At 34.1% G+C, this 11,764-nt stretch overlaps 2 protein-coding genes and 1 pseudogene across 2 annotated transcripts; 2 read left to right on the top strand and 1 right to left on the bottom strand.

Moving 5' to 3' along the window:
* The first annotated feature begins 1 nt into the window (after nucleotide 1).
* Nucleotides 2-1,289, top strand: LOC124460439 (ras-interacting protein RIP3-like). Its single transcript, XM_047011231.1, has one exon. The coding sequence runs from the start codon at nucleotides 2-4 to the stop codon at nucleotides 1,154-1,156; it is 1,155 nt and encodes a 384-aa protein (XP_046867187.1). The 3' UTR covers nucleotides 1,157-1,289.
* A 38-nt stretch (nucleotides 1,290-1,327) lies between these two features.
* On the top strand, nucleotides 1,328-2,171 carry LOC124460440 (annotated as a pseudogene).
* A 5,813-nt stretch (nucleotides 2,172-7,984) lies between these two features.
* LOC6648432 (putative GPI-anchor transamidase) lies at nucleotides 7,985-9,587 on the bottom strand. The gene is made up of 5 exons (XM_002071311.4): nucleotides 8,943-9,587; nucleotides 8,744-8,861; nucleotides 8,511-8,621; nucleotides 8,285-8,445; nucleotides 7,985-8,181 (listed from the first exon to the last, which is right to left on the bottom strand). The coding sequence occupies exons 1-5, from the start codon at nucleotides 9,512-9,514 to the stop codon at nucleotides 8,073-8,075; spliced, it is 1,071 nt and encodes a 356-aa protein (XP_002071347.1). The 5' UTR covers nucleotides 9,515-9,587; the 3' UTR covers nucleotides 7,985-8,072.
* Between the last annotated feature and the right edge of the window lie 2,177 nt (nucleotides 9,588-11,764).

The following is an 11,764-nucleotide window of genomic DNA, read 5'->3' as shown; positions in this document are numbered from 1 at the left end:
GATGCTTGAGCATGGCTTGCTGCCCACCACCAATCACCTTCCAGCAATAGCAACAAGCGGTTCCGGAACCAATGAATCCGTAACTAACCCACTAGAACGACAGCAGCAACAACAGCAGCAGCAGCAGCAGCAGCAGCAGCAGGAACAACAGATGATGATGATGACAACGGCAACGCGGCGTAGAAATAGGCCACAACAACAACAACAACAACAGGTTGATCAATTAATGCTCGATTTGCCTAAAATCAAAATTGAAATAGGAACTGAGCAACCCACGCAACAGCAGGAGAAGCAATCCGTATTGTTGCCATGCACGGGCAATAGGGCCTCATCTACGTCCATATTAAAGACTTCGCTGCTGAGTGGAGCGGCCGCCACTTTGGCCACTCTGACAGCAGCAGCCGAGCAGATAGCACGGTCAGCCACAGCCACAGCAACTGCTACAACCATGGCAACAGTTGCAAGTGGCACAGCAGCAACAATCATCAGCAATAATACTTGCAATGTGGGAATTATAATGCCTTTGACTGGCAAGGCGGCGGCACTTAATCAACAGCAATACAACAAAAACAGTTTAGAAGAGAGCAAAAGACTTGACCATCAACAGCAACAGCAGCAGCAGCAGCAACAACAGGAGCAACAGCAACAACAACAACAACAACCACAACAGTATAGATCTATTCTACAAACGGCCCTAATGTCACAACGTCCTCTGCCATCAGCAACAGTTTCGATAGCAACAACAACGGCAACATCAACTCCAAGTTCAACACCAACACCAACAAGGACAACCACACCAACTCCCGCTCATGTGCTGAAAACGGCTGTGACATTGGCCAGTTTGAGTGAGATTGCCACTGCACGTCAGCAACAGCAACAGTTGCTGATATTGCAGCAACAGCAACAACAACAACAAAAACTGCCCAGAAGAATAATCAATTTTAATAGCAACAACAACAGCAACAACAACATTAACAACACTGGCACTGGATTGGGATTGGGTATAAGAACAGCAATAGCAACTACTATCAAACCAATTGCTAACGAGTTGCGATCATTAAGCAGCAAACAACAACAACAACAACAGCAGCCGCTGCAGCAGCAACATCAACAACATACAAATCCCGTGGCAAATGGTAAGCAGAAACAATTGTGAACTTTGTTATCAATATAACATTGTCCATCAATTGTCGTCACACAGCAAGGACACAGCCAATCATAAGGCTGCTTAATGGCAACTGTTGCCGCATAGTAGCAACATCAATAGCAGCAGCAACAGCAACAGCAGCAACCACAACAACAAAAGCAATCAAAAGCACTGCCACCATACACACACAGACGGATGAAGAGCTGCAAATGCAAATGTCATCAGTAGTCAAATCATCCACAAATACATCAATATCATTATCATCATCTGCATCATCATCATCATCATCATTGGCATTAGCATTATCAAATCGTGCAGCAATGCAACAACAACAATGGACTGCCGTGTCGACGACGACGGCGACGACGACGACGACGCCAGCAACAACTGATGGGATGATGACGACGACGTCGACGACGACGACGACACAATCAACAACACAAGCAACATTATTAGCACCACCACAACAATCAACACCAAAATCCATAACAATAGCAACACAACAACAAAAACAAAGACAACAACAACAAAAACAACAACATAATATTAATTATAACAGTAATAATAATTATAATAATACAAATGTCGCCACCGCCAATAATAACACTGCCACTGCCACTGCCACTGCCAATGCAATTGTCACAGCCACGCCCACACCCACGCCCAGGACCACAGCCACGCCCATGCGCCTGCCCTTGCGTACACCCGTGTCCTCAGCTTCTGTTACTGTAGTTGTGTTCAAAACAATGTTACCTGATGACTGAATTATTTTAGAATTAAACACTTTAAAAAACAAACACAAACACACGATAAACGGATGAGAGGAGAGGAAAGGGAAAAGGAAAGGAAAAGGAAAGAAGAGGATCGAACAGGACAAACAAACGAGCCGAATGGAAAACGGAAATGGAGAGCAGAGCAAATGGAGAAAGCGAAGCAAAAGCAAAATGTTAAGATGGAAAGCAAAAAAGCATGTTTTTACAATTAAACACACTACACACACACACACACACACACACACACAAACAACCATCTATACAAACATATACATATATACTTACTTATATATATATATGTATATATGCCTATTTTTTATTATTAATTAATGATTAATTACTGCAATGACAAAAAAAAGAAAAAAATGAATGCAGCTTTGTTCGTTTTTCGTTTGTGTGTAATTGTTGAACCGATAAAAAAAATTTTTTAAAATTAAGGGCAAAAAGAAAAAATCCAAACGAAAAAAAAAAAAGAAAAAATACACCCTGTACTACAGTAGTCACACTCCTGACCCACACACACACACACACACACACGCAAACCCAAAATCCAAATCCAAAATACTATTGTAAAATATCAAATTATTTTTGTTTTTTTTTGTAACCCAAAAATGTGTGTGTGTGTGTGTGTTTTTTTTTTCACGGCACGGCGCGTAAAACAAAACAAAACAAAAAAATTATATATATATGATTATTATAAACAAAATGAAAAGAAAAGAAAAAAACAACAAAAAACAAAATGTCTTAGTTTAAGTGTTAACATATATATACACACACTTACACACACACACACACACACACACATATATATATATATATATACATTTACAATGTATGGTATAATGATTCTTAAATTAAGTATAATGAATATTTGTAATGTTTATCATTATAGCCACAATGCCACACAGCTTTATATAGCCAGTGCATTGATTAGAATGCAGCTCATATGTATGTCCTTTTTTTTTTTTGTAAAACCCACACACAGATCTATATACATACATACATACATACATACATTTATATATATATAGAGAGAAGAAAAGATAAAATGAAAGCAAAGAAAATCAACCAGATAAAGTATAAATAGTAGTCCATGTAGCTAGTTTAGTTTATTATGTAAACATTGCTATAAGTCTAGTAGAGAAATTTCACATATAGATTGAGGGAAGGATACGGTTGGATAGGGCGGGCAGGCAGGCAGGACAAGACAGGACAAGACAAGACAGACAGACAGTCAGACAGACAGGGAGGCTGGCAGCCAACAAAACACAGCTGTGCTAAGGAAAGAATAATCGGGCGAGGAAGTTATGGATGGGTTATCCATTAACCCTTCATATTAATCATCAACATCATCATTATTCATCGTCATTGTCATCGTCATCTTCATCATTATCATCAAATTAAAAAAGATAATAAACCATGCAAACAATTCTAGGTATATCAAATCGTGTTGCGTAATCAACTTTAAATTATTACCATGGCATTATGTAAAACTGATCCACACACACATACAACAACAACAACACACACTCACAGGCCACATATACATACATACAATATAGATTCACATACTTGCTTCTTCACCCGATATTTAGTTAAGAGGATCGTATGGCCGATCAGTTCAGATTTACCATACTCTCTCTCTCCCTACCAACACACACACAGTCTCTTCAAAAAATCCACCACCACAAAACTATGCATAAGATTAAGTGCGCATTATCACGTTTCTACATATACAAATAAATATATATATATATGTGAAAAATATATATATATATATTCATCCTATATATATCTGTACCATATATATGCAGAATACATACACACACACACACACACACACACACTCACACACATAACTCTAATTATAATTATAACTATTCATATGATTTTTTAAATACATATATACACAAATATATATATATATATATATACATATATATATACTCATATATATATATATATATATACTACACATAAATTACGCCTAGTACATACATCGGAAAACAAATTATAACTATTAAGTTTTTTTTTTTTTTTGGTTCATTATATTTCGTTTTTTTTTTTTTTGAGAAGATCACTCGTAATCGTAAATTGTCGTAACCCCAAGAAAACCCCCTACCCCCCCCCCCCCATACCTGTCCCTCATTTATGCATACATCAAATATATATATATATAAAACATACATGTGTTATATACAACATATATATGTATATACACCTATCGCCTATGGCCGATATTGATGCCCGATTTGTTATCGATATCGTCGTACTACGTTTTATTTTGTAAATGTATTAATTTTGTTGATTTTTTTGCTGTCTGTATACATTTTTTAACAAAACATTTTTAATAAATGTAATTCTTAAAAGACTCTTTTGTTTATTTTGTATTTTTTTTTATTTATTTTTTTTTAATCCTGTCTCTTTTTCTCTCTTTCTTGTTATTGCTTGCCATTTTTCAGTTTTTGCTTTCATTATCTTTATTGAGTGCAGACTGTACTGTCTAAGCGCTATCCTGCGAATGCAAAATTTTTGCAATATATGGGCAAAATATTGATGAAATTCGCCAGCACTTTGTAGTAGGGATACTTATTGTTAGTACTATTATTAGTACTAATATAGGAATTATATTATATATGTTGATTTTTTGACCAATTTCAAAACTATCATTCGACTAAAGGGGGAGGGGCTCTTGAATGTTTATCCATGACGATCATTCTACTCCGATTTGTGAGTAAATATAATTTAATCTTATACCCATTCATATATGCAAAAAAAAGTAGAAGCCTAAAAGTATGCACTACATTTTTTTCTTAGCAAACTCTGGGAATGGCGTATAAGACAAGGCATATAAAACAAAGCAAGCCGTATAAGACAAACAAGGATTGACTTGAGAAAGAAATCATACGTCGTGTTAACACAGAAAAAGAAAAATATTTCGAAAAATGCAAGAACTTGCTTGAGAAAAAGTATTTCATTTATTAGAATGAAAGAAGGAAGACTTTTTCTTTCAACTTTAACTTTTAGAGCCCCATTAAAATTATTTAACCTTAAATGGATACTGTAAAGAAATTTGCGAATGTTTTGATTTTTGTTCCAAGAACATATATTTATTATTTATTTATACCAAGTGCAATCTTTGCACAATTTTTATTTTTATTTTATTTTGTACCCAGAAATATAGTTACGAGTTGATAAAGCAATATGCTGATTAACTCAAAAATATGATTTTAAGGACGACATTTTTTTTTATCTTTTTTGCTTATCTATTAGAATGCAAACAATTCTCAATTAAATAAGAAAATCAGTTTAGTTAAGTTCAGAACTCTTTTATAATTCGCAACTGCTTTAGGCATTCAGAAGTTCACCATTTTCATCTGCAATAATGCAATCTTATAAAGTCCAAGGGCATTTAATTACTGAATTTAATCATACAATACATTATGTACACTCATAGATGCATACATACATACATACTTATGTATGTATGTACATATGTATTTATGTTCTATACCTAGTCAATTTTTAAAAACGACACTTTTAAGTATTTATGTTGCAGCACTTGTACGATTTGATTAGACCCTGGAAATATTTTCGAAATACTTATAAACAAGTTAAAAATAAAACAATAATAAAAACATGCATACATAAATTTACTATACACCTACATACATATACGCATATACATAAATACATGCATAACATATAACGGTTAAAATGAAGAAGGAAACGACAATAGTTTGTAGATAGTAAAAGAAAAGAAAACATTTCACACACTTTCTCTACGCCTTTTGCGCACACGCCCTCGTACCCACACAGACACTCACACACACACACATACATAAACTATAGAGCAGAGAAATAAAATTAAAAATATGAAAAGTTAAACAAAAAAAAATATACATACATAAAGCTAAGATAAACAAATAAATGAGAAATGTCGAAAAGCAAGAGTCTGACATCAAATTGCCTTCAAAAACAACAAGTTTTTTTTTCAATCTCTTTTAGTTGATAAATTTTAGGTTTTAACAATATATGCTTTTTGTGTTTTTTTTTTTTAATTTTTTTGTTGTGTCTTTAACTCTAGTAAAAGTTTTTTATTATAAGAATAAAGAAAGAAAAAGCAAAAAAAAAAAAAAAACAGAAACGAAATACGATACGTACTTGTATGCATAATAATAATAACAAAATTTAACATTTTTTGTAGAAAGAAAAAAAAACAGAAGACGAAAAATGATAAATATAATGATCAAATATTTTTGCACAGCGTGTTAACAAATAAGTGAATAAGTGTTAGGGCTTTAAAATGTAATATTTAAACGAAAACACGCCCCCAAACTCCGGCCCAATACCTCCTCCTGCTAGTCCCCCCCCTTCCCCCCATCAAGAAAAACCCAAAAAGAAAAGAAACAATTTCATTTTTCTCGTTATCGGATCGGAGCCAGAAATGCAGCTAGAAATATAATATATATTATATATATATTAACAGATATAGGGTTTATATCTTTGTAAATATAGAATTGGAATCGAAATCGAAATTGGCTTATGTATTTTTAACCCGTCCTCTCATTATTACCCTTTCCCCATCTCTAAGCCAACAACAAACATTACATTACTCTATAGTTAGCTAATTTTAAAACCATAGAAAGAAAACGAACAAAACGAAAGTAAAAAGGACACGAAAAATAAGAGAAACGAAAGAAACGCCAATCAAACGCCTTTGACCAATGCTCAATTTCGGTTCTCCCAGTCAATTTCGCCCCCAATACACCACACTTCACCACGATTCACGATTCACCACAGCTCACCATACTACACACCCACAAAACACTTTATATACATATATGTACATACATACATACAATTATTATGTACATATGTATGTGAAAAATCCCATAGTCTATATACAGATAGTTAATACATATATATATATACGATATATATATATATAATGTGGATAATGCCGTATGAACTTATTATGGTGCTTAATCTTGATCTTGAACAAACGAGAAGAAAAAAAAGGAAGAAAAAAAATTTCAAAACCAAAAAAAAAAAAAATGAAGGGTAAAGTAATTTAAAAAAAAAAATAAGGGAGATAAAAAAAACGAAGCCTACAACTCAAATAATGGGACTGATGCAATGCTAATGAAAACCAAAAAAAAAAATATATATATATATATATGTATAATGTATAGTCAATAGAAAAATGACAGAACAACAACAACAACAACAAGAAATAACGAAGTAGATCCTTCCATATTAAAAAATATATATGTTAATGAATCGTCAACTGGTAGATCGCTTCTAAACACGAAAAAGAAAATGTGAAAGAAAAAAAAGAAACAAAGAAGCAAAAAGAGAAACAGAGGAAAATGTGCTATTTGTTGCTCTTGAGAAATTATATAATTGAATAATAATTGGGATGATATTTTTTGTGTGTATTAGTAAATTGAGAATATATATTAAATTAATTGTACCACTAATCCCCCTAGCCTTCCCTATGTCACCCTCACCCTCACCTCCACCCTCACCATCGTATATGTATATGAATGATTATGTATGGATTGATGAATGCTTGCTTGGATGTATGAATGGATGGATGGATGTATGGATGATAACTACATATATATTATATATATATACCTATATATATAAACTGTTTTTTTGTGCATTTCTAATTCTATGTAGAGGTCGACGATTCGAACTTTTACCTTTTTATATAAGTACATATACAATATGGTTTTTGTTTATTTTTGGATTTGATATGAATGTTACTTGATGGATTGATATAGTAGAAACAAGAAATAAAAACAGAAAAAACCAAAAAAAAAACAAAAAAAAAAACAACCAAATTATAATGAAAACAATATTATTTAACATAAACATTGTAAGGACAGAATGACAGAATTATAATAATAAATAAAAGAAAAACAAAAACATTAGCAAATACGACAACAAAAATAAAGCAAAATGAAATCAGAAAAAAAAGGGGCAATAATGACAAGTGAACAAGAAAGAAACGTACTTGTGTGTGTGCCCATAATTGAGAATTTTTAAAGCACGATTCGAGATCACATTATATAAAATTTAATAAATTACACAATGTATTAATAATGAAAATGAAATGTATTTACGAATAAAAATTAATATTATCACATGGATCTCAATTTTTTCAATTGGAAAAATTTTGTTGGAAATTGTGGCTCAATAATAATACGGAATGATGGCTTCTTGCTGGCGGCAGTGCTTACAATGAAATCGCTGCAACAGAAGAAAAGAAAAATTAGCATTAATTATAAAAAAAAAAAAGAGATAAGGTACTACGATTGAAATAGATATTTAAATTCTTTACAATTCAACTTACTCTTCATTCGCTAGAGTGACATTAATGCGATCGGTGGAAACACGAGTAGGACGAATGGCACCAAAGAAATCGGTTATGAGTACCTTGTTAGGATCGCGCCGATAGAGATCTTTTCTCACTCCCACAGTCGATATGCAGACACGTTTGGGACACACTTGCAACTAAGAGAAATCAAGTCGATCGTTAGGTGTCAAATTGTGTCAAAAGGTTTTAGAAATGAACTCACAAAGTCACCAATCGTACGCTTGCTGAATGGTTGAACCTTTTCAAGAAACTCCAATGCATAGAACGTATAGCGATCGATCATATAAACACCAATGGAGGGATCAACATGATGCTAGAAACAGAAAGCTATAATCAATATCCAAAGTTATACGCTCAAAGGTTAGCTAGTAAAGAAAGGGACATTGTTAAGCCTGGCCACTAGCCATTTCTTTCTTTACGGCATCCTTAACCTACCGATAAGGAATCCTCGCCCACCAAGCTGCTGGCCACAGCCAAGACATTTGGCGAGGTGAACTTTTCGTACAGCGATGCCGCCTGACAGGTATCTACCATGAAGAAGAGCTCATTGTATCTGAATGAAAAAAAATAAGCCACATGCAAATTCAATTTAGAATCAAACTGAAAACTTTTAGATCCTTATGTGTAATCAAACCTTTTCTTTTCCCACATTTGTTGTATGCCATCAGCCAACTCTTGGCTAGTGATTTCCTCTGAGTCTTGGAATTTGAGGAATCCATCACCACCATGTCCAGTTAGATAGATTAAGACATTGCTACCGGCTTCTGATAGCAACTTCTTTGAGCGGGCGGTTCCATTCTGTGTGCGCCCTGTTAGCAAACGAACAAAATTCTCCACAGTCACCTCGTAGCCACGATAGTCCACCTCCACATCATCGCCGTAGACATTTAGATGCTGATTGGCATTATTGTAAACTTGGCCAGGACGCGGATTCCGTGGATTGCAGGCCATATCGTCGGCAATCATTAATATAATCTGAGAATCTGGTATGCCCAGACGTTTCACCGAACGATAAATGGACAAGACATTGGCAACATGCCGGTAATTGAACCAAAACCGGGAGGCATCCACCAGCACGGCCCAATTATTGGTGTGTGTTGATCGCTGGGTGGCATCCACAAAGCCCTCGGGCAATACGGATGTATCGTCAACATTGGCCAAACAGCTGCCGACGTAAAGAAGCACACAGAGTAGTTTTATATACATTGTTTAGCACGAAACTTAAACAAAGTCAAAATTTGTTTACTAATCAGCTGCTGCAACGCCTTTTAAAAATTTCCTAACGCATTTCATTTTGGGCAAATATCGGCACATCGCAGAACATATGACTAGAGATGACATTTGTTCGCACTCACTCACGACTCACGACAATCTCTTTTTTCATCTCATATAATCCTTACCAGGATCTGTCATTAAATCCAGTTTTAAAATAACAAAAAAATTGTTCAACATTATTATTTTTGTTGTAAATAAACAAATACTACTAAGTATGAAATTGGAAATATTAGAATCGGTTTATCATAGTTAAGAATACATTATCTTTTCCTTTAATGACAAAATTTCCTATATCAAAATGTCTTAAATATAAATACATTTCTGGGATAATTTTTATAAAATTTCACTGATCTTACCTTCTTTTTATACGAGGACTAAAACAGTTATGTAACAAAGGATCCATTGAATTTGTTATATTCATACATAAATGTTGATTAACTGTAAAACTATCGTTAATATAATTACGACAAACATGCATTTAATGCATTTAATAATCCTACCATAATCGATTAATTTCAAAATATTATTATCGAGTTTCACATTAATCTTTGAACTCCTGGACAAGCTTTGATCTCCTGTAATCAAGCTTTTCTTTGCTCAATGTATTGCCTATCTTTTAATACTAAAAATTGACCTTTGCATGTATAGATATAAACACATATGTATGTATGTACATACATATATACATACATACAATTGTACACATGTCGAATAATTAATAATTTATACGTACATATGTATGTATGTACATACATGTATGTATTTTGGTACATATAAAAGTCTTTGTGTGCATAAATGTTATAAAATGTAAATGCAGATGTTTACATATGTATGTACATACTTATATCGATAGATACATATGTATGTATGCATACATACATTCATGCATTTACAAACTGTTATCCATATTTGCACAACGCACACAAACACACACACATAGGGTAGAGCGATGACGATAATGAGAGAGGGTAAAGGGAGTGAATGAGAGCGACAGCCCTAATAATGACAATTTTCATTTTGTTTTTTCATCCTTATAAATGCCTAAATTCGCCTATTTTTTGCTTAAAACATGTAATTTACATAACCAACTAACAAATGCAAGCAAAAAATTTGATCTAAACCAGGAATTATTTCATAAAAAACAGCAAGAAAAACGGCAAAGTATTTGCCTATTGTGAAAAAAATTCAATATGGCGTACACAAAACGAATGACGCGACATAACGAAGGCGAAGAATAGAGAGACAAAAGAGAGGAAGAAAGACAGAGGCCAAAAGAGACAGTGCGATAGAGAGAGGTAGAGAGAACGTACAGAGAGAGCTTGTTCTGGTTTGTAACTAATTTTCCCCCTCAAATGTAAGCATTTCGAATGCATGTGTGTGTACGTGTAATCACACACGCACACAAATACCACGTCATTACGATTTCCACATGGCGAAAATTGTGTGAGGAAAATTGTCAAACATTTGCCATTAGCCAAATAAATAAACCGTATGCTTTTTATGAAAAACTCTATGAATTCGCCGCGATCGGAGAAAGAAGCAAATCGCCATTGTCTCTCTTGGATCTGTTTCTGTTCAGAACAACTTCGCTCCCTCTCTGCAACAGACGCTCTCCTTTCCACTCTTTATCGCCCGCTCTCCCACTTGCTCTTTCTCTCGTACTCTCTGATTCACGTGGGTTTTCATATAAATGCATTTGTGTGAGTGTGTTTGTTGGAAATTATGGTTGTATTTGTCATTTTGCTCTTTGGCTTTGCCGGAAGTTTTCTTTTTCGAACCATACATCTAATATAAATTATGCTTTACTCTTTATATTCGCTTATCGCTGCTTCTGCTTTGATTTTTGCCTTCGCCTTGCTGCTGCGTGGCATTTTGTCGGCCATTACGTTTTCCAATTGCCTTTCAGCGCAAACACACACGCACACACACATAGACAAAGTATCTGTGTGTTTTGGGTTGGTTTCTATGTAAATGTGTATTTAAGCGCTCTGCACACTCATGCATCCATGTATGTACATATACTGTATATATACACACATACATATACATATATGTAATAATTTCTAGGTGAAATTAATCGAGTGGGCGTAATGCGAAAAAAAGTAAAGAAAACAAGAAAAGAAAAGCCTGCGAAAATATATGTACATTCGTTTTTCCGCCATTGTACATCTAATTTCACTG

Source organism: Drosophila willistoni (assembly GCF_018902025.1).
Source record: "Drosophila willistoni isolate 14030-0811.24 chromosome XL unlocalized genomic scaffold, UCI_dwil_1.1 Seg141, whole genome shotgun sequence".
In the NCBI taxonomy this organism is placed as follows: domain Eukaryota; kingdom Metazoa; phylum Arthropoda; class Insecta; order Diptera; family Drosophilidae; genus Drosophila; species Drosophila willistoni.
Note: the sequence above shows the minus strand (reverse complement) of the source record. Positions and strands in the feature narration are given on the sequence as shown.

Excerpts from the sequence above, each read along its gene's own strand:
- LOC124460439 (XM_047011231.1), top strand. The coding sequence starts at position 2 with ATGCTTGAGCATGGCTTGCTGCCCACCACCAATCACCTTCCAGCAATA.
- LOC6648432 (XM_002071311.4), bottom strand. The coding sequence starts at position 9,514 with ATGTATATAAAACTACTCTGTGTGCTTCTTTACGTCGGCAGCTGTTTG. Across the intron at positions 8,862-8,942 it reads CAAATGTGGGAAAAGAAAAG|ATACAATGAGCTCTTCTTCA; the intron begins GTTTGATTACAC and ends TTTTTCATTCAG. Across the intron at positions 8,622-8,743 it reads TGGGCGAGGATTCCTTATCG|CATCATGTTGATCCCTCCAT; the intron begins GTAGGTTAAGGA and ends TTCTGTTTCTAG.